General features: G+C 44.5%; 1 protein-coding gene across 2 annotated transcripts in view; it reads right to left on the bottom strand.

Moving 5' to 3' along the window:
• Nucleotides 1-22,966, bottom strand: part of Pid1 (phosphotyrosine interaction domain containing 1) — a 219,695-nt gene extending 196,729 nt beyond the window's left edge. The window contains exon 1 of one of the 2 annotated variants that reach the window (XM_055616696.1): nt 22,689-22,966. In XM_055616696.1, the coding sequence (XP_055472671.1) occupies nt 22,689-22,718 (30 nt within the window). In that variant the 5' untranslated portion in view covers nt 22,719-22,966. Of the gene's footprint in view, nt 1-8,808; nt 9,569-22,688 lie in introns of those variants that run through there. The other variant, XM_055616697.1, reaches the window with a different exon arrangement.
• Between the last annotated feature and the right edge of the window lie 330 nt (nt 22,967-23,296).

The following is a 23,296-nucleotide window of genomic DNA, read 5'->3' as shown; positions in this document are numbered from 1 at the left end:
TTGTGTCGCCCATATACTTCTTGGTGTGGGGTCAGGTGCTAACAGGTGATAGACCTAATAAGGAGCCACATCCTTAAAGAAACTGGACCAGGGATCGTCTCTGACATGAACTCATGGGCTGGCTCTTTGATCACCTCCATCTGAGGTGGGGGAGCATCCTTACCAGGCCACAGAGGAAGACAATGAAGCCAGTCCTGATAAGACCTGATAGACTAGGGTCAGATGGAAGGGGAGGAGGTCCTCCTCTATCAGTGGACTGGGGGAGGTGCATAGGAGAAGAAGAGAGAAGGAGGGTGGGATTGGGAGAGGATGGAGGAGGCGGCGACAGCCGGGATACAAAGTGAATAAACTGTAATTAATATAAAAAATAAAAATTAAAAAAAGAAAGAAACTGGACTCTCCTCTCCGCAGAAGTTGTCAACTGTTTGTGGCTCCTTAGTGAGGATGAGACTTATTAACTCCTTCCCACTGCATGCTAGAATGTTGACAGACTTAGTCGTGTGTTGAAGGTCTTGTCCAGGCAACAGATAAGGGTTATCCATGTTCTATTATGTCCATTACACATTCTCTCACACCCCTGGTCTAAAAGCACAATTCAAATATCAGCCATTATATTCACATCGCTCACAGAACAGAGCAAAAGGGCTAGAGCGCCAGGCTTTCCTTAATATCCCTCTGCTTATATTTGCTGGCCATAACGATTTTCTTACAGGATTTGGATAGAGCAAAATGTTTCTTTATAATTGGCACTTGTAACTGTGGGGACATAGATGTTCCATAAAATTTTAAAATTCAGTAAAATTGCATCTGAGTGCTTGGACGCACTATAGAACAATATAGAAGTTTATAGAATATAGCAAAACAGAAGTTTAGGGTTTTTTGTTTGAATTTTAAAATCAAAATGTTGCTGACCCTCACTTGGAATTTTGATGTTCATTGGATGAAAATGTGCAGGGAATCTAAGCCACTGTGAATAGATAAGAATATCAAGAAATTATTTCTTTTATTTAAGCTAGATAATTTGAAATGTAACTGACACATCTTAAGGAGTATTTTCTCAGCACATAGGAAATGTACAATTAAGAGAGACAGACAAACAGGGACTACTTTAGCAAGCATCCTCGGACTCTACTTGGTTTTGGCTATGCACATTCTTTTCTAAATAATGCCACCTGTTAGCCACCTAGAACCTCATACCTTCATTAAACTGCACATATACCGACTTTAAACAATTGAAATAAGTTACTCCTCTTTGAAATATGTTTATAATGCCCCATTTCTATACAAACACCTCAGGTACACAATCCAGGAACCACAAGCAATGAGCAACCCAGTCTAGAATGGTCTGGGAATGTATACAGTAAGACAAACCTGTTCTGAAAGTGAACTTTTAGAGAGAACCTCTTATTTACCATTCTATGCCTATGCATGATTGGGCATACCTATGATAAATAAGATGCATCATGGGAAGTGATGTTTGCAATGGTGAGCAAAGACTTATGTAATCTATATCTGTCAGTAAAAGTAGAGAACCACCCAAACTATTCCACCCAAACTTAGTCAGCAAATGAATCCCTCTCCTGAACTCCATAAGCCAAATAATCCAGTCCCTGAGTGACCTCATTCATATGACTACTGTCAGTCTTGACTGTGTATCTCTTTCTCATCTATTTTATCACTTTGCTTTAAATAAAATGTCCTCATTACTTCACATTCTGTGAGGGCTTCTATTTTGTTCTTAAATAAGAGGCCAAGAACCTGGAAATACATAGCCTAGATCTGACTAGCTTTAACATGGAGTTAATGAATATTTTAACATTAATCCATGGGCGTTTTAGTTCCAGGATCTATTGGTCAAGAACACTTTGATGGAGTCTATTCTATGGCCAGCCCCCAGGGTATGAGTTCTCATACGGCCATGAGTTTGCTTTCTGTGGTGGCTAAACTTAATCTTTTTTTAATTTCCTAATCTGAATTCTACTCATATTTACACTGTGATACTATTCCAGTGCTAACAATTATGAAATTGTTATGTCACATAACAATTTATTCTCCCCAGTCTAAGATGCACAAAGAAAGGAAGGAAATAAAGAAATAATCATCCTACCGTGTTTGATCTTATTGACAAGTAAACATTAAGAGAACAGATCAAAATTAAACTGCATAATTCAGGGGCCAATTTTCAAAATTAAAAGATTAAAAAGCATCAGCTCCCTGAGGAAAACAGGTACCTGCTACGTTACCAGAGAGATTTTGGTGCATCTTACAAGAAATCAACAATATAACAATACCTTCTAACTCTCCCCCTGACAGACAAGCACACACACATAGCAACTTTAGTTCTTCCTCTTATTGCAAGACTGGGGACTGGAACTCCAAAGCTCAGGTGTGATATGCAAGCACTCCACCACTAAGTCACATTCCAGCATTTTCCCTCCAACTATAACCCAAGAAATAAGTTTTGATGGCAATCTAATACAAACATAATACCCTTCTAACTAAAAGCCAAAAGGAAAAAAAAAGTAAAAGAAAGAAAAACAACAAAGCAATAGCTTTGAAGCAACAGCCAAATTTGGTTTTGTTCAATGTGGTTGTGACTTCAGGCCGCCAAGAGTCCACAGCTGCTGAAAGAGCAAGAGGGAAGAAAGAAGAGGTGGCAAGAACCCCTTGGAAGAGCCGTTTAAAAAGAATATTTAAGAGACTCAGCAGTTCTCAAGCGAATGGAAAGATATTTAGGGATAGACTGAATTCTGCTAGCTAAAAGTGTGGAGAAAGGAGAGAACAAGAGAAGAGAGTGAGGACAGAAGTGAACCCAAATTTCAGAGCAATTCCACCTTACATATAAAACTGAGACCCTCGTAAATGCAAATTAACTTTTATTTCCAAAGGACTCCCTCCAAGTTTTTATTGGATGCTGTCCCTACTCCTGAGCAGCCTGCCAGCGTGCATGCCCTCTGTTCAGAGCAAACACACAGCTCAAGGGTCAGCCTCTGCTGAGGAAAGGCATTAAATTCTGTTATGAAGAAAAATGCCAATGCTCTTGGCCAAGTGGCAAACAGATCCGCAGCACGCTATTTACCACGAACGGGGCAGAGACGTGGAAATATAAACCAGTAGGTGCTTTCAAACTTCATACTCTTTGTTCTCCACTGTGCTTCTTCCAGAAAATTTACTGAATTGTAACACTTGTATCAAGTTCCCAACAGACCCAGGCTAGATTCTACACCTGAATATTTAAATGAAAGTCCTTCAAGGGTACCCACTTCTATGGGAATACTGGTTTGAATCTGCTTTCCTTCTGTACTTCCCCGAATTCACACTTTCTACAACACCATTCATTTTCTATAAAGCTTCATGCTCCTAGACAGTAGACAGAGGGTGAGTGGGAAGCAGGGTGGGGGACCAGCCAAACTAACTGATGCCAGATGAACTTTCCTGGATCCAGAGAGCTTTGTTTTGAAGATTTCCGCCTTCCATTAAATCAAAGTAGCAAAGTGGGTCTTGAAGACTAAGGAACATCACAGCCTCTACCCAGAAGGTCAGATTGCCAAAGACAGAGGGATTTAACTTCTGGCCTAAAGAATCTGCATTGTCCTTAGATGAACTTGCAGAGCCATTTACATTGTTAACCAAGAACCACAAATGACCCTCAAGAAATGGAACCCAAACAGCTCCAGACAATTCTGGCCCAAGCAGCTGTTTGCATGCTTAATGCCGTTCCCATTCCAGACTCAGAAGCGAGAGGGGTTCTCTGGGCGATGTGCAATGTGGGAAAGTGCTTGATTTGTTTTGGATGCAGCAAGAGCGTCATTCCCTTACAGTAGTGACACCCTGCTTTTTCAGCACAGAGATTTGGCAGGAAGATGGGAGCACAGCCAAGTTATAATAACCTTAAGATTTATAGCAGATGCCAAAAACAGGCCCACACCCTGATAAACATGGATGGAAATCTTCTTCCAGTGATATAGCAGACCAGGGAAGCTACAGGCCAGAAATATGGCAGACTTAGAATTATGTTTCTTCAGTTACTTAACAAAGTAAGGACATGCAGCTAGGAAGAATGTATCACCCCTTTGCTCTTCCCCGCAGGCATGCCCAGCTCCGTGTGCAGCTTTCTAGGAAAGGAGACGAAAACTAACCACTGATGTTCAAGGAAAAGCTCTACCTGTGCGTCCATCAGAGCTTTGTGGTTATGAGCTACGACACCAGCTGTCACTCACTTACCAAGATCCCTGGCCTCAGGATGAGCAACTGGACTCCTTTCAACTTCTGTGTCGTTGCACTAAAGATTCCAATTCCAGGGATTAATCTAGTTTGGGGCTCCCACTGACCAACAGCCAAAAAAAACCTGCATGTTAATGAGGAGACAGCCCTCCCCCAACACACGCTAAACAGTCTCCAGATTGGAGTAAGAGAAAGCTAGACAAAGCTGAGCAATCAGGGTGCTGTTCCACAAAGATTGAGCGAGAAGCTGGGCAGGAATAAACTAACAAACAAAAACAAAACCAGATGTCACATCAACTTCCACATAAGCCTCTCGGGGCTTCTTTGGAATTGTTTGTTTTCAGATCCTAGGGACAACGTTGGTAAAAAGCTACAACCAGCACCATCACCCATATCTGAGGAATACCATCTCCTCCAGAGAACCAGCTCCCACACTGGGGATATAGCATCATATGTGTGAAGCTCTAAATCCAATATAATCCCTGGATGAGACATACACACCATACACACAGAGAAAAGGGAAAAAGAACCTCATGATACATGCATTCCATCTAAAATGAGGCTCTCTGTGAGCTGACCTGCACTCACATACTATGTAGTAAGACTAAATAACTCTTCTTGTTTATCTCACTTGAGCTACCAGGACAGAGACCAAAGCGGTCAGCCCCGTCCATAATTTTAATTACAACTTTAAGTTTTCAAATGTGACTAAATCCCTGCTTTCGTTACGTGACTGGTGTTTGAGGAATTTAATTCTCATCTTGCTTTAATGGCATTTTTATCTTTAACTCAAATGTATTAAAAAGTGGGGTTTCCCCGTATTAATCCAAAGTTAACCTTCTCAGAACTCTATGGGGATATAATGCACATTTGTAGTTTGGATTTGTACATTAGCTAGGACTTTGCATTCTCTAGATAATCCCACCCTTTTATTTTGTTCTTGCAACAAGAATCTTGGATATAAAATATTTCAGAAGACTTTCCAGTTTTTAAAGCCCCTATGGAAAAATAGACACAATAATACAGATAGATGATATTGTAGTTTGAATGAAAGATGCCCCGCACAGCACAGGCTCATGTATTTGAACAGTTGGGCCCAGGTTGGTGGCGCTGTGTGGGAGGTTATGAAATCTTTAGGATGTGGAGCATTGCTAGAGGAGGTGTGTCACTGGAGATGGACTTTGACAGTATATAGCCCTGCCCTACTTCCTGTTTTCTCTCTCTGCCACCTGTGTGTAGGTGAAATGTGATTTCTTGGCTTCCTGCTTCAGCCACAATGCATTTCCTACCATTTGGGTAGGTTCCAAACTCTCTGGAACTGTAGGTCAAAATCAACTCTTTTTTCTTTTTGGTCCACATGCTTCTTTTTCTTTTAATTTTTATTAATTACAGTTTATTCACTTTGTATCCCTCTGTAGCTCTCTCCCTTCTCCCCTCCCAATTCCATCCTCCCTCTCCCTTTCCCACCCCCAGTCCACTGATAGGGGAGGTCCTCCTCCCCTTTCTTCTGATCCTAGTCTATCAGGTCTCATCAGGAGTGGCTGCATTCATTGTCTTCCTCTGTAGCCTGGTAAGGCTGCTCCCCCCTCTGGGGGAGGTGATCAAAGAACAGGCCAATCAGTTTGTATCAGAGATAGTCCCTGTTCCCATTACTATAGAACCCACTTGGACACTGAACTGCCATGGGCTACATCTGTGCAGGGGTTCTAGGTTATCTCCATGAGTGGTCCTTGGTTGGAGTATTAGTCTCAGAAAAAACCCCTGTGCCCAGATTTTTCAGATCTGTTGCTCTCCTTGTGGAGTTCCTGTCCTCTCCAGGTCATACTATTTCCCACTTCTTTCATAAGATTCCCTGCACTCTGCCCAAAGTTTGACTATGAGTCTCAGCATCTGCTTTGATACCCTGCAGGGTAGAGCCTTTCAGAGGCCCTCTGTGGTAGGTTCCTGTCCTGTTCCCTTTATTTCCCTCTTCTGATGTCCATCCTCTTTGCCTTTCTGAATGGGGATTGAGCATCTTAGCCAGAGTCCTCCTTCTTGATTAGTTTCTTTAGGTGTGCAGATTTCAGTATGTTTATCCTATATTATATGTCTAATATCCACTTATGAGTGAGTATATGCCCTGTGTGTCCTTCTGCTTCTGGGATACCTCACTCAGGATAATCTTTTCTAGTTCCCACCATTTACCTGCAAATTTCATGATGTCCTTGTTTTTTATTGCTGAGTAATATTCCATTGTAGAGATGTACCACAATTTCTGTATCCATTCCTCAATTAAGAGGCATCTGGGTTGTTTTCAGCTTCTGGCTATTACAAATAAAGCTGCTACAAATATGGTTGAGCTTTTTTTCATGGTATTTTACCACAGCAATAAAAAAGTATCTAAATTAGAAGTCCAGGTAGGCAGACATATAGAAAGATGATAGAGAGTTTTGACTGTGATTGTCATGTGCAATCACTTAAGAAAAGTTAATAAAGTTTATATTTTAATAGACAGGAAAGAAGTAAAAGAGGAACAGATAACTACTTCAAAGCTATGATTAGACGATTTATTCATCTCAAACAGATCATGGAAATTTCCAGAACCAAGAAAGATGTATCTGTAAGACAAGAAGATGGATTGAGGGCAGGAGGCACTCATACCACCGTGGGAGTATGAGTACTCAGGTACTTTGTTTGCTGCTTCAGATAGACTCTAAACTATCACAGCAATGGCCAGTGGGGAGGGTCAGTCAAAACAGAAGCAAGGAGCCTCCCAGGGCATCCAGAAAATGTCTGCAAGGTTCTAGTGAACATCTTTTCAATGAAAGAAGGTGCTCTCTGAATATAAAGGAGTGGACACCTTGAGGATGCCTTCCATTTGGGGTCTTCTGAAACAGCATTTGGCTGGTTCTGCACAGGATAATAATGCACATGCTGAAGCCCACAAAGTAAAAAGCCACCCACTCACCTTCAGATTTCCCCTTCCTAAAAATACCCCTCTTCCACTGTTTGGCACCCGCCAAAATGAGCCAACGCCATGACTGTAACAGCTCAGCTGCCTGGAGCTGTAGAGAGAAGAAAAGTGGTCTTTTGTACAGCTAAAAGTAGCCACTTATTGCCAGGCGCAGTGGTGCACGCCTGCAATCCCAGCGCTTGGGGAGGCAGGGGCAGGTGGGTCTCTGTGAGTTCAAGACCAACTTGGTCCACAAACAGAGTCCAGGACAGCCAGGAATACAGAGAGAGAGAGAGAGAAAAGTAGCTACTTACTTCTGCCTGTAAAACCCTATGTAGGCTTTGGCTTAGGAAATTGGATGAGTAGATGTACTTCCAGCTCTATGCAGTGCTTTCCCAGGAGAAGAGGGCTAGTGGGTGTCCTTCTTCCTGTCTCACGAACTCTAGAACACACATCCCATAGAGGAAGAGACTACCCAAGTTACCCAGATTAGCAAGCCATCTTAATTCCCACTTTGTTCACTCAAGACCAAGCGGTCTGGTCCTGGCTTCAATCCAAGTGAGTCCGAAGTTCATGTTTCATGTCGTAAAGTGAAGGAGTTGAACTGCATCAGGACTCGGGAACCTACAAGGACCACCAGGCTGCATAACTTAATGAAACACACCAACGCAGCCTGGGACAAGCTGGCGGCTCCATACGCGCCTACCAGAAGGAAATACAAGCCCTGCCACTGACCCTCATATTTTTAAGAGAATCAAAAAGTCCAACTTGCCTTATAAATTCCTGTAATTTTTCAACTCCAGAAACTAATTTGTAAAAAAAATTTTATATATTCTGAAAGAGCCAAAGGCAGCATTTCTGCAGGCTGGAGCCAAACCTCAGGTCCACATGTTGTTAGACTTAAGGAGTTCTGCACTGCGGCTCCCAGGGCTGTGGAAGTTTCCACTGTTAAGGATCGGGGGCTATCACCTCTCTTTTGGAAACAAATACAGCATTGGCCTCTAAGACTGTGAAAAGTCCTGTCATACGTGACCAGACCCAGTTTGTTTCGCAGATGGCTTCCCAAACCGGTTCAAATTCTGGACTCCTTTGTAGCAAGACCACATGATCAACTTGCTAAACCTGAACCCATGGGAAACACCAAATCTCTATTCTCTGCTCGATTCTAAAGTTGTATATTTCTATTCTGTGTTTACCCTTGGAGCTAAATTAGAATTTACTGACCCCAGTGGTGTAGTAGAGACTGTGCAAGGCTCTTCATAGATCGTTTACTTCAGCTAACAGCCAAGACCTAAATGTCATTATCCCCATTTTGAGGTTGAGAAAAAATACATACAAACACAAAGCAGAGGCTCTGAGGCAAACCCCAGTAAGTAAGCAGGCAAGGTGCGCAGGCCTGGGTACCCTATTCTAAACCCCACCACCCTCCCACGGTCAATGGTCTGTGACCATGAACAGTTCTCACCATTTCACATTTGTCTCAAACTGTGGCTTTCAGGGTTGCTTATGCTATCAGTCAGTCCCTAGAATCTTTACACGAAAGGCAATGTCGCTCCAGAACAGCCAGGTAGAGCGACAAGCGTTTAGCCCCTGAGCAGGTGACAGTTAGGATGGCTGTGCTTGACATACGAACAGAGGAGACTCACACTTACCTCGTGACTTCTCACTCTGAGCTTATATGTGTTCCGGACTCGATGCCAGGTGATGTGTGGTCTTTCTCTTTCTTCCTGTCAGTGGGTGCACAGCCTTCAGCTTCTGGACTTGCCTTTGTTCCCGCTTCCTGGCCTTCTTACCCATCTTCCATCCTTCTCAATCCAACTCATTGAAAAGGCTTTGGCCGAGGCCTCAGCAGGTAAAAATGTTTGCACCCAAGCCTGACAGCCTGAGCCAGCTCCTGCAGCCCACGTGGTGGAAGACTGATGCTTTACTGCACTCCAAAGGGAAAATAGTTAAGAGCAAACACCTACCATTCTACATACAGCTCTGCAGCAGACTCCTAGCTTTGTCCCTCTTTCAGTTCATTAAACACAGTGTCTCTGTTGTTACCATGGCCCCAGATTGGACAATCTGCCTCATGGCCTCTTTACATATTTCTCAGAGTCTTACTGTCTTAAGTGTAAAAGAGAATGAGTGCCATGCCTCAAATCTTCCTCCTCGAGAGGATCATTTCTAAACATTTCGCTTAAAGGCATTTGTTCGGCTGCTTTTCTCTGTGGGTCGATGGTTGCCAGTCCAGTTGTCCCATTCCGTCTACATACTTCAGTTGCCATGCTCGTGAGTTGTTTCTCCCGGAACCCAGCCCTCCCATCTGCTAGGCATATTACTTTGATTCACAAATTAAAATCCAAAATCACTCATGATTTTGTTGATGCATTCCCTATGTGCTTTCAATCCTGAGAGAGAGAGAGAGAGAGAGAGAGAGAGAGAGAAAGTAACCAGGAGATGATGGCCCAGAGTACCACAGGGCGAAAGCAGGTTACCCTTTCACCAGCAGTACTCTCTACAAACAACAGGCCTGGAGCTGGGCATTGGGACACAGGGCTTTAAAATGCCCCTGAGGACTGAGCCAGCTGGGGAAACCAAATATGTGAGGAGGAGTGCCAAACACATGCGCATGGAGCTTGAATGAGAATCAGGGCCATGAAGAAAGGGGAATTAGTAAGGCTCCAGAGTTAACTTTCCACCTTGATCTGGAGTTTTTGTTCAACCACAGATTTTACCCTAAGATTTTTAGGTTAAACAAGAATGGATCTAGTCCCAGCATGGTGGCACATGCCTATAATCCCAGCACTTGGGGTGGAAAGGGAGAGCGGGGGATTGAGAAGCTATAGCACTAAAGGGTTGGCGATCTTGGGCTACAGAATAAGTCTTTGCCAAAAAAGAAAGAAAGAAAGAAAAGGAAGCTAAAAAGCCATTTCAATAACTAAGTGAAGAAACATTTTCAATGTAGAGAACTACATGAAAACAAAACAAAACAAACAGAGTTCATTGTTTAGGTTTGGGCTAGAGTCCAAATTTCTACTGAAAAGAAAATGGAAACTAGACAGAATTCTTAGATTCAGGGTTGAGGGCAAATGGAGAATGCATTGCTAACTCTCCTTCCATTGCTAGCACAAGGCCTTGCATATACACTTACATACACGCACGCACACTTACACACACATACACATCTTTTCAGAGATTTTTATAGGTGTAGTTACCCTAAAATAAACCATGCTGTTAGATACAGCTGGAGTCATGTACAAACCCAGGAAAGCCACCACTGCAATCAAGACACGGACACACTGTTACTCACAGACGTCCTAGTGCCTGGGCGTTCCAGCTCCTCCACTTCCTCATCTGTACTTGGCTTCAGGCTTATGTGTTTGTTTTGCATTTTATTTACTTATGCTGTGGGGAGCAGAGGGAATGCACATCACAGGTGGAGGACAGAAGACAGCTTGCAGGTGACAGTCTTCTCCTTGCATCATGTGGGCTTTCAGGACATAACTCAGGTCGTCAAGGTTGGCGTCATACACCTTTACCTGCCGATCCATCTCTCTGATCCTGGTAAAGCCTTTATAATTTTAGCCATTCCAGTGTCGTATGCCAATACCTCCATGTGGCCTTCATTTTCATTTCCCCAGTGATTAATGGTATTCACCTTTTCATGTGCTTATCTGCCAACCACATGGCTTCTTTGTGCAAACGGTATGCCCATTTTAATGGAGATATTCTACCCTATTAAGTCCTGACAATTTTTTCCTTATATATCCAGGTTCCAAGTCCTTTATCGTACACATAACATACAAATGTTTTCTCTCTTGTCTTTGTATTCTCTCATCAGTATCCTTTAAAAAGCACAAGTTTTTAAAATTTGGGTGCAGTCCAACTCATTATTGATTGTGTCTTTGTCATTATTCCATAAAATCTTTGTCTAACTCAATGATTTTATATGTGATGCAATAGCCATCATCTTGATTGCAGTAACGGTTCTATTTACACAGTGTTGCAAATTCTCTTTACAGTCCTTGTAGACTGAACCCAGGGTTCCATCCATGCTATTCAAGCCTTCTACCCCTGAGCTGCCTCCCCAGCCTAATATGGAGAAATTCTTACAACACTGATTTACATAGAAAGCACAAAAGAATGTGGATATACCCTAAGCACTCCTTCACAAAGGAATGACTAGGCAGACCACCTCCCAGCCCCACCACAGTATTCTACAGAGGCACTAACGGGAACCTACATGTACCGACCAGAAAACTAAATACCTCTCAAAAAAGGAGGGATTGGGGATAAATGCATTCAAAAAACTTAAACATGCCTGGAGTCAGTGGCAAGGAAATAAACACTAAGCCAGAACATACAGAGACCACAAAGGACTTTCTTCGTGAGTAGAACTGGGAATGGGATACAGCCCAAAATGATTAATTTATTTGTATACTTTAAAACTGTCTGATCTGTTACCTAAAGCAGTTTACACCACTGTAAATCCAATCAAGTATGAAATAGTAGCCATAGCATGCAGCTATGTGTCCTGTGTCTCTTATTTGCACTTCTACTTTGAAGCAATTCTTGCTTTTATTTGTTTGTACTGGATGACCAAGTAGTAAGAAATACATCAGTGGAAGGAAGAAACCAAAAGTAAGCATTTAGTAAGAGCTGTGGGTTGTTACACACAGGGAAAAAATAATCCTGTGTTTAAATCCTAACCCCACTATCTCAGAAGGTGACTTCATTTGGAAATTGGGTGATCTTATCTGTAATTGATTAACAGGACACCACCCTACAGTAAGGTAGCTCTCTGATATAACAAGACTGATGTACTTATATAATGGGAAATTTAGACATGAGGACAGTACCATGTGAAGATGGGAACTATGCTGCCATAGGTCACAGAATGACCTAGACTGCCAGTAACCATCAGAGTCAGAGGGAGGCCGGCAACTGATTCTCCCTCCAGCCTCAGAAGGAGCCAGGCCTCACCATACCTTGATACTCCAGCCTCTAGAAATAGAACACCCTCCCTCGCTGCTGCTTAAGCCATTCAGATCTTGGTAGTGTGTTAAGGGGACCTTAGAAAATGCATTACTCAAAGGCCAAGAATTTAACTTCAAAAGTAAAGTGGAACATCCATCAAGACCATACCCCATATCCTGCAGCTCAGCCCTCAGGAACAAGCTGGAAACCTCAAGAGATGAATGCCAATGTCCACTGTCCACAGTGAGGGCGGTCTTACAGCAGCATGCCCCTTACATAGAGGAAAATGAACCACTGTGATTCCCTGGTAGGCACATGTGCTGGACTGAAAATCCTTTTTTCATCTTAGACTGTAATAATAGAGCAACATGGAGAAGGGTTTGTTGTTGAAAGAATAAAGCAGATTCTGTCCTAAGGGAATGTGATGATTTGAAATCACCTAGGAGACACGCCCCTCTTCTGACTCCTGTTAACATTTATTTCTGTCCTAAAAGTGAGTTCCAAAATAAAAATCAGTTCTTCTTCAAAATAACTGATGCCGGAACCAAATGAAACCATACAAACAACATAGAACCAGACACAGTCAACCTGTATACAGGTTGAATATAATGATTACATTGAAGCTGTCCTGGAGGTCAAGGTGAAATGGTTGCATTCTGTGCCACTGGCATGCTTTCCAAGTTGGGAAGAGGCAAACAGTAGAATTTGGCTATCTGGTCTACTAGGCATATTTGAGAACAAGATTCTAAATACTACTTGGACCCAGTCCACTGGAAAATCCAGTCAGTTCCATCTCAGGGTGACATTACAACATGAAATCTTGTCTAGTATCAAAGTTTGCTGTCTTCGCAGCAAAGGGCATCACTGTCATTCCCCAGGGCATTAGGGCACAAAGCACATGTCACATCCAAACTATTGAGCCTCGTCCTAGAAGGCTGATCAGAAGAGGACCAAAGAAGAAGTACAGGTCACTTAGGTTTTCTTTCTGGTTCCAAGATTTTCAAAGTTAAAGCAGTTAACATAAAGAGGAAATTCACTGTGATCCAGCACCTGGCATCTGGGGACAGGCAAAGCAGTGGACACACATGAACAAATGGAGAGGGTGCCAGGCTTCAACTCATGAGAGCTTCCTAGCTCTCAAGGAACAGATTATACAAACCAGGCAGCTGAAAGCAACAAGATTTATTCACTCACAGTTTAGAAAGCTAAAAGGCAAAACTAGACATGTTAGCCAGCCATGCTCCATCCAAAGCCTCGGGAAAGTATGATTCCTGAACTCTCCTAGTTTCTGGCATTTTCCACCGATCCTTTGCATTCCTTAGTTTGTGGCAGCAGAGAGCCATCCTCTGCCTTCATTTTCAAATTCGCCTGTGCTGTCCCATGCCTATAAATCTGCCCTTACCAGGCCAGCAGCCATTGGTCTCTCGCTACTGCAGTTTGGCCTCATCGTCACCTGATTACATCCACACAGTTTTTTTTTTTTTTCTCCAAATAAAGTCACATTTGCAGGTATTAGAGGTTAAAGTTTCAACATATCTGTCGGGAAGACACAGTTCAGCCCATAACAGTAAGATGTGGAGACCTCAGTTTGAACCTGAGTTTTGGTTCCTTGTCCATTGTGTTAAAGGCACAAACAATAACAAAGTCCCAAGTAATACAAAGTGCATGCTTCAATAATGATAGAAGGTAGTATATTCCAATAGAACCTTTCCTTGGGGGGTAGGTTCACCAGCTGATTAATCATCTAAATCCCTTCCTTCTTAACAGTCCAGCTCCTTACAGACATGGTTTTAGCTTTATATTTTGTTACAGAATCACAATATGACTGGTAAGATGCCAGCCAGCACATATATGCTCAGGACAGGAAGAAGATAGAAAAGGGGAAATGCTCTTCCCTCAAGAAGCTTCATTTGTTATTCCGTAAGGTAAGACATCCATAGTAGATTTTCTTCTTCTATATTATCGGATTCAGAATTGATCTCTGAAGACCCTTAGACCATGTGTGATGAGTGTGGGTAGACCATCTTTATTGATCCCGTCACAGCTCTGTCAGCAGAGGAGGATAACACTTCTGGCCTGATGATAGCTCATGAACCAACTGTTATCTATGGAAATCCATTCTTTCACCATTAAAGGAGAAAATTTCTCTGTCCCTTGGAATTTTCTCAGGGTTCAAAATACCTTCCATACACAGAAAAATGTTTTCTACATGACACGGAAGCACAAAACATGGGATGCAGGCCTTGGGCCGAAAAGCCAGATATACACCCAGCTCTTCCTCTACGGCCTGCAGTGGGAACAAGGAAGCTCCAGGGAGTCAGTGCTTTGGCTTGCATAAGAACATCCCCCATAGGCTCAGTTATTTAAATATTTGGTGCCCAGTTGGTGGTGCTATCTGGGGAGGTGTACCCTTTCTGGAGGAAGTAAGTCCTTTGAGAGCATATAGCCTCACCCTACTTCCAGTTCTCTTGCCGACACATGTTTGGAGTTGAAGATGCAATGGCTCAGCTTCCTGCTCTAGTAGCCTGCCTCCCAAACCATTACAGACGCTCCCTCTAGAATCATAAGCCAGAATAAATTCTTTCTTCTATAAGTTGCTTCTGGTCATGGCATTTTATCACAGCAACACACACACACACACACACACACACAACTGATACACTTCATGATATATATATCCCAAAACTGGTTGCTGTTATGATTATCATTAATACTAGTAACGATTCTCTATGAATGTAAGTTTGCAACAAGTGGATACTAATATTTTATTGTCTCCCTACATTAATTGAAACTGGTGGGAAATGAAAAAAAAATCACTGATAAACACATGACCGCAATGTCCTTTCTCTTGTGCCCTCTGAGGCAACAATGCCCCTGAGAGCTCCTGGGGGCTGTAGACTTCCAGCTGTGAGTCACTGGGAACAAGTAGGAATTTGGAAACCTTCAGAATTCCTTAAGCAGCTAAAAATTGCCCCTGAAGACATGGCTCACAGTCCCCACAATATACATAGGCCTTTCCAAGAATCATCTTGTATGGGATGTCCTCGGAGGTGTCCGTGGCATAGGAGAAACCGAGGATGTTGTAGTATCTCCTCTCCAGGACACTCACAGACAGGCTCCTCCAAAATAGAGAACACGGAGGCCAGGGCCACAGAGTGTGTGACCCCTTCCAAGACACAACCCAGCTCCGATCCCCACCCTCCCTCTCAGAAGTGTTTGAGAGAGTGGCAGAGCTGAACACTGGACTCATGGTCTTTGCTCCCAACTGTGAGTATAACTCCCACTAGGCAAGTCTAGAAGAGCTTCCCTAACAAGATCCAACCACCAAGAACTTTATAGCTGCACAGAGCTTCGGACTTAGGAAGCCAGAGTCCTCAGAAACAGAGAAAGCTGCAGCAAACGTCAGGAGCAAACTAATATTAAGTTCAACTTGGAGACAAAAACTGAGTCCTTCAAGGTAGACAATAATTTCCTTTCTTTCTAGAAACTTCTCCCACCCACCTTCACCCTGCAGGGGGCTTGGGGCATGGAAGATATGCCATAATGGTGAATGAGAGAGAATAGGGGACCTCAGATGCGGATACAATGACAGCACTCTGTTCCTAACATTACCAGCCTGAGGAAGCATGCTTCTGTCCCGTGAGGGTTTCCCATATCCAAAACCTCAGCAAAGTGGCTACTTCTGAGGCATAGATAGAGAAAGCAGAACTCGGAGAAGTTATAAGACTAAACAATGGGGCTGGAAAGATAATTCAGTGAGGAAAGTTCTGGCCAAATAAGCATCAGGATCCAAGTTTGTTCTCCAAGGTGGCATGTGCATTGAATCACAAGGGAAGGTGGAGACAGGGGGAGCCCTGAGGCTCACTGGTCACCCAGCCTTGGAGACTCAGTGAGTACCAAGCCAGTGAGAGATTCTGCCTCCAAAAAACCCTCAAGGTGAAGGCCCCTGAGGAATAACATCCAAGGTTCCCCTCTGCCCTCCATATTCGTGCGCACACACATAAACATGCATGTACACTGTACACACATGAACAAGCACAGGCAGGTAAACCCACACACAAAGTCTAAACTACAGCTTTGTTAGTAAACAACTAAATCAGATTTATTTATGAAGAGACGGGTTACATCTTTGGTTACTTTTTAGCCTGGTTTCTGGACCAACCTGGTCAATAATGTTATTACAGGAATGTCCCTTTATCAAGGTGAGGTCACAAGACAAACAGAGGATTGCACAGGGGGTCTGGGTCATCAAACATGGAAAAGGAGAACTTGCTGTGACACTGGAAGTACCAGAAAGTGCCATCAGTATGAAGTAACTCTGTCCTTTTATGTTGTCAGTCCTCAGAAGGTCAGATCTGGTGAGCATGTTATGGTGTTTTATCACTAATTAGCGGCTAAATTGGGATCAGAACTTGGGTTTTGGTTAGCGTAAGATGATGGTAAGCTAATTACACTGGATATTGAGGAAGACTTTGGACAAACACTTCAACTGTTTCTTCCTTCTCTCCTTCTATGGAGCCTCTGTTTAGATGTGTGGCCCCTGGGGACGCAGAGGCACACTGCAGCCATTGAGAACCTCTGAACTAGTTTTATTTGCTGGCCAATAAGGTGGCCCTGGCCCACTGCCATTCAGGGAGTCACACAGCAGTCCTGTGGAAGACAGACTATTTCTAGTGGCTTCAAGGCTCCAGGCTGATTCTGCCAGAGTCTTCACCAGGGCCAAGGGACAGGACAGAATGGAGTCGGTGTGCAGGGAGGGGGGCGGGGAGATAATCCAGAACATCAAACAAAATGCAAAGGTTGCCCAATGATGGAAGATAAACAGAACAGTCAACAAGAAGCAGCCATTAAGCAACGGGGAGCCAGGGGGTCAAGGAGTTTTCCACTGCTGGTGTTTCAAAAATCACTTAGTGGGGATTTTGCTGACAGGCTTGCAGAAAGACAATGATATAAAACAACATTTCACTCCTGGGAAAGGAGAGAGCCCTGATTAATTACTACTACAAGTTCTCTTCATGGAGGAGGCATAGGGCTTTGAGCTTCACTCTAAGAGGTGAAAAAAGGTACACATTTTAAGGTGGATTTGGTGGGAAGGAAGAGCCTCCGAGAAGGGCTTGCTTCTTCAAAGCACAAGCTCTGGATCCTTCCGTTTCTCATCCTCCTCCTTGCTCATATACTGTCTGAACTCAGGCAGACTGTCCAGGGAACTGAGTCTGACTTATAGCCTCCAGTCCAGATAAACGCCATGTGCTCGTACTGGAAAAGCATCTAAGGAGACTTGGGAATTCCAGTCATCATATGACCAAGTAGCTTAGTTTTCTCAAAGACTCGAGTCATCAAACTTTAGAGGGTCCTGGATCAATGCAGGCAACCACATTCCTGAAATAGGAAGTATGAGAGCAAGCCCAGGCTGGAAGTACAGGCTGATACCCCAGGGACTCGGGAAACTGAAGCAGGAGGATCACAAACCTGAGGCTAGCCTGAGCTACAGAGTGACTTTAGAGTTGGCCTAGACAATGTGATGAGGCCATGGCTCAAAGTGAAAGTACAAGGAAGGGCTAGGGATGCAGCCCGGTTGGTAAAGCATGCAGTAAGCCCCTGAGTTTGATCTCCAGCACATAAGCCTGTAACTCCAGCATGGGGAAAGTACAACAGGAGAATCTGGATTTCAAGGCTTCAGTGAGTTTGACATGAACCTGGGATAATAAGACTCAGACCAAATAGACAGACAGACAGACAAATGACAGATACATACATACATGCATGCACACATACATACTTGGATGGATGGACAGATAGAAAGACAGACACAAGGCTGGGAATGCACTTACCTAATGTGTGTGAGAGTCCCTAAAGTCAACCCCTTACCCAGAGAGGGAGCCTAGATAGCTCTCTAAGCAAAAGGTGACCATCGTTCTCATCCTATGAATTTGTATTGTCCGCACCAACATGGACATCACACCCTGCTTTGTCTCATACCTCCACAAATCAGGATTGGATCCAACCTCCTGGGTCAAACTCTAGCTCCATCCACTTCTTACCAAACTGACCCTGGCCAAATCATTTCAACTCTCTGGCCTTCCATGTCTTTATCTATAAGATGGGAATAAAAATGGCTACGGGAAACAAATGATAATTCCTATGAAACTCAATGCAGTGCCACACGGAAAAAACACACACTGGACAAGTAGGCCCACCCTCGTCTGGGCCCCTGTTGTCAATTTGGCCGACCTGGCAAAGTGTCCCTCCGACTACCCAAGTCTTCAGTCTGTTTGATGAGGCAGGTGTAATGGTCTCCAGCTGCTACGATAGCGGGTTTGTCAGTACTGCTTCTCAGGGGACAAGGGAAACTGCCATAGTGACAGAGAAGTCAATCTGGAACAATCCACCCAGCATCAGGAAGAAATATATATATATAACAGGCATGACACAGCTGGACAAGTACAAGGCAGTTCTAGGAAACAACATATCCTTCCTCAAGGATATCCCCAAGCCTCTCAAGCGACATTTCAGTGGCAAACTCTGGCCATGGTTTAGATGTGAAATGCCCCCATAGGCTCATGTACTGGGATGCTTGGACCTCAGCTAGGTGGTGGGGCCTAGCTGGAGGAAGCAGGCCATTGACAGTGAGTGATGGACGCTACCTCACATCCCATCCCAACTCTCTCTGAGATTTGACAGCGGGAGAATCCCAGCAGCATGTTCCCCCACTACGGGGTGAGCTATGCCAACACACCTTCTCCAATACTGTGGACTGTAGTCCTTCAAACCACGAACCAGAAGAAATCCTCCTGTAAGTTGCTTCTGTCACCTCTGCTGCCACAGCACCAGCAAAGCTCTCGAACACAAATTTCAACCTCTTTATCAGCCAGAAGTTTAACAGGAAACCAAAAAGTCCAGCTGGGTAGCCATGGTTTTCTTTCTATGCTCCCTCATTTTATCCAAGGCACAGACATTGGCTAAAATGATAGTGATGGGACAGAGAGGGGTTCCTAGTCCTGAGAAAACAAAACCCAGTTTCAGGGATAAAGACGGGAAAAGTGTGATCTTGCAAAAAGAATTCGATTGGAACTTTTATGGAGCATCATGTGAAAAGTTGCTTAATCATCATAGAATTTGCTGGGACTTACCTGCCATGCATTGTTATGGTCAAATTCCACTCCATCCTTACAATGTCCCCAACCCTGAAAATGTGTTGGCGTCCTTTATTTTGACAGTCTTGTTTTAAATACCATCCCTCCTCTCCTCTGGAGACTTATATGTCAATTGTAACACATAATTATAACACTTTTGTCTGACTAGGTTCAGTCTTTCTAAAGAATCCATTGAAAGCAATCATTAAATTCATTGGAAAATCCAGGCAGATGTTGAAGTATCAATGCTGAAGTAATATCTCTATTTGGTGGGGATTGGGGGACAAGAAAAAAACAATACTTAGCCTTTTCTACTAAAAGAAAGTCCCCCTCACTTGTCTGAAAAAGAGCCTGCCTCTTTAAAAATCTATAACTCTCCTGAGTCTCTATATGGGGTGGGGGGTGGGGGGTCAACTCTGCAGAAGAGAAGGTGAAAAGAGAAAAATTCATATTCACATTTTTAAAACTGGGAGAGCAATTTAAGTCTTTATATCCCTTTTGATCCCATTATGTATTTAATGGCAGAAGCACCCAGGAAAGAACTTGAGTGCAACACAGCAGTTTTAACATTCAAGGGAGCAGATGAAGGGGCCACAATTCTTGTGACTGAATGAGAAATTACCCAGCTCAGCCCTGCCCAGGGCAACAGGTCCATTTGCCTGGACTGGATTTGGGTCAAAGAACTGCATTTCAAATCAGAAAACAGCAGCAGCATTTTGGGGCTTTTTTTTTTCTAGCAAGGAGATAATGATGACAATAATAATTCAGTCTGATGAAAGACTCCCTAGGCTCCTGAACTCTCTCCTTGCTTTCACTGAAAAGACAGTCAGTCAGAGGGTGAGTGTCTGGGCTCAGGAAAGTTGGGCCACATTCCCAGACCCTCTGAGCTTTCCAATGAGAACTGATAAAAATCAATGAAGACAGGGTGCTTTTCTTCGCTCCTAGGTGTCTTCTGTGTCTAGATGTTTATACAACTGACGGATGGCCTGGTCCTGTTGGGAAGTTCAGGGAACACGCCCTTGAAGTATGTCCTGTGCTCTGGCTCCTCTCAAAATGTTTGTAATTGAAAATCAGTGAGGAGGAAAAAAAAATGAATGAGCCTATAGAACAACGTTGAAGGTATCTGTGAGCAGAGGGTGAGGCTTGAGCTTCGCTGAAAAGCAGGGCTCGCTGGCAGTTTCCTTACTCAGGACCACTCCCACTGCCATGCCCATGCTCTTTGTATCTGGGTGTGGAAACACATCAGAACCAGAAACCATTATGTCTATATGATTGCACCTTGCAAACCACAGGGGGCTGGAAATCACGTCACACAGCACAGACATAGTAAAGATAACCACTTGACAGAGATACCCAGGTAAGCAGTACCTAATAGCTGAACTACCCACAGCTCTCTTATCAACTCAGCCTCAAAAGCTCCCTCTCACCGGAAGCAGAAACCAAATAAACCATATAAACTGTATGTCTTTAAGAAGAATCCAGGAGCAATTTGGGAAGAAGCCATTAGCATGAAGAACATGCTCCCGTTTGGCTTGCTTTTACAAATCTCAAGACCTGAGATAGACTTTTAAATTTGGAGCCATGCAGAGGTACTGGCTGCTACCAGTTGGTAAGCTCTGTTTCCTACAGCTTTCCAAAACCCTAAAACCCAGGCTCTTTTAACACGGCACATTGAAATAAAGCAAACTCACAGCATACCCAAACTATAAGATGCTCTAGCAAAATACAGATGCATGTTTTTCAGAAGTGCAAGGAAACATGTCCATCAAGGAACAATATCCACAGACCACTCGCTTGCTAAGGGGCATGTGCTACAGAGCTGAAAGGAATGAAACAGGCCAGTCAGAATACTTTCAATGGATGAAATCTACAGATATTTCAGAGGTGATACAGACCGCTCGAGGGCCTGTGACCACATCTCTGAAAGGACTTCAGGATCTATTCTCAGCCTTTGGATGGCAACGACCACCTCCACTCACGCATTCTGATTTCTCTGGAACCGAATTTGGGCCTTGAACCAGAGGAGGAATTTGAACACACCACTGACATCTGATACCACTTATAAAGTAGATTGAGATTACCTTGTGCCAGTTGCCCCAGGGGCACTCTGATATTCTCTTAATAAACTAGAGATGAGGGTCAGGAGCCTGGCCATCCATCACCTCTTCATCTGCAAAGCTAGCCAAGGGGTTGGATTTAATCTGTTCGAGACCTGAAGGGATTGTCCTGGAATCTGGGTCTCTATAAGTGGGAACATGCTCTCCCTAAGTTACAGCCCCGGGGGAACATTGGAAAGAGCAATCTGGTTCTGTAAAACACCATGCCCCCTGCAGGCTCGGGATCTGGGATGAGGGCTGGGGGTTAGCTTTGCTGAGCATCTGAGGCACTGTCTGTGTTTCCAGCTTGGAATGCTCTTGGAGAAACATCCGAAATCAGCCAGGATCTTCCTGGCCTCTCCAACCTATGTCTCCAGACAATACTCAGCCTCCAAGCGTGCTGTACTTTTACCACTTAAACACTTCTTCAAAGTTTACTGCACAACAGTGTGGCCGTGAGTCTGCCAAAATCTGCAGGATTTAGGGAATAGCTGCTGTCCGGCTGGAGAGCGTTTGTGAGCAAATGGCAGTCATCAAACCTTCCAGCCAGGGCCATCCCAAGGACCAAAGTGTCAATGGAAGAGTCCGAGCTGGGAAAACACCCTTCTTTCTTGTGGTACCTTCCTCTCCCTGCTTCCCAGCTTCAGAAACTAAATCAAATATCCTGTGGCATTTCAGGGGACAGCCATAAAAACTTTTGGTGAGATGACCTGGTACATCCTCATTCCTGGCCGAAATTAACTTTTGCCTTTCAAGTATCTGCAGGAGCTTAGGTTCAGGGGACATGAAGGAGGGAGAGTGCCAGTGAATAAGGGGCGGGGGGGGGGGGGGAGAAAAAGTGGAATACCACACCCAAGCCAAACCAACCTTGACATTTCCAAATTATATTGGCAAAAGCAACATTTCAAAAACATTTTTTTTGTTTTTTTCTAAAAAAAAAAAAAAAAAAAAAAAAAAAAAGCGGAGTGGGTGTTCTGATTTCAAATATCTTAACCCCAGACCAGTAAATTGTGTCAGTGCGATGCAATCTTAAATGCTGCTCAGAAAGTCGAGCGTTATTTACATCAGCACGCGCACCAACACCTCCAAGCCAAAAGTTGTATTGCTAGAGGCAGCCCCTTAGTCAATTTCATCATCCCCTGACCCTGAATACGTGCAGAGCTTTGCCTGAGCACACAAGCATCCAGTTCCCATAGATGAATTGTGGGGTGTATGCTTTTTTGGGGGGGTGTTGTAGGTAGGGGTGTAAATCCCTGAAAATGGGCCACAGCATCACCTTGGCTGCTTCAGCCCAGCACCTCCTCCTCCAGGCTGGCCTCGGGCCTCTCGGGTGCCCCTTACCTGCAGGCGCTCAGTAGCCGGCTGCCACATCTTCCAGCTAGTGGGGTTTTGGCAGAGGAGACGCTGGCGAGACTCCGTGGATTGTGTTCGGAAAGAGAGGGGGCCGCTGTCCTGCTGTCACATCTGGGGTCAGTGTCTGCTGCAGGCTGAGCGTCCTGGCGCCGGCCGCCGCCGGTGGGCGCAGGGGCTGAGAGCGGGACGAGGCGGCGCTCGGCTGCCGGCAACTTGTGGGCTCCGCTCCGGCCGCCAGTCGGTGCGCAGCTCAGACGATTGCGCAGCTCCGCCCGGGCCCCAGCGCCGCGGCCGCTCCCTCCTCCGCCACCCCACCCCCCCGCCGCCCGGACCTGCGCTCTCTGAGCATGCCCGGGCGGGCGTCTGCCAGGGGGAACCGGCGCCCCGGGCTGTGGGGTCTGCACCCGGCAGACCCTGGCGGTCCGCAAAGCCTGGAGAGGGACTAGTGCAGAGGCCAGAAACTGCTCAAGCCCCCACCCCCGCGTTGGTACTGGATTTGGGAGAGGGCACAAAGTGGCTAGAGGGGAAAGGGCCTGGGGGGCAGATTATGATGCCCCTCGCCCCGCCCCAGGGTTTCATTCAATACGGGTCTCAGA

This window comes from Psammomys obesus, unplaced genomic scaffold (assembly GCF_907164565.1).
Source record: "Psammomys obesus unplaced genomic scaffold, mPsaObe1.curated_primary_1811, whole genome shotgun sequence".
NCBI lineage: Eukaryota > Metazoa > Chordata > Mammalia > Rodentia > Muridae > Psammomys > Psammomys obesus.
Note: the sequence above shows the minus strand (reverse complement) of the source record. Positions and strands in the feature narration are given on the sequence as shown.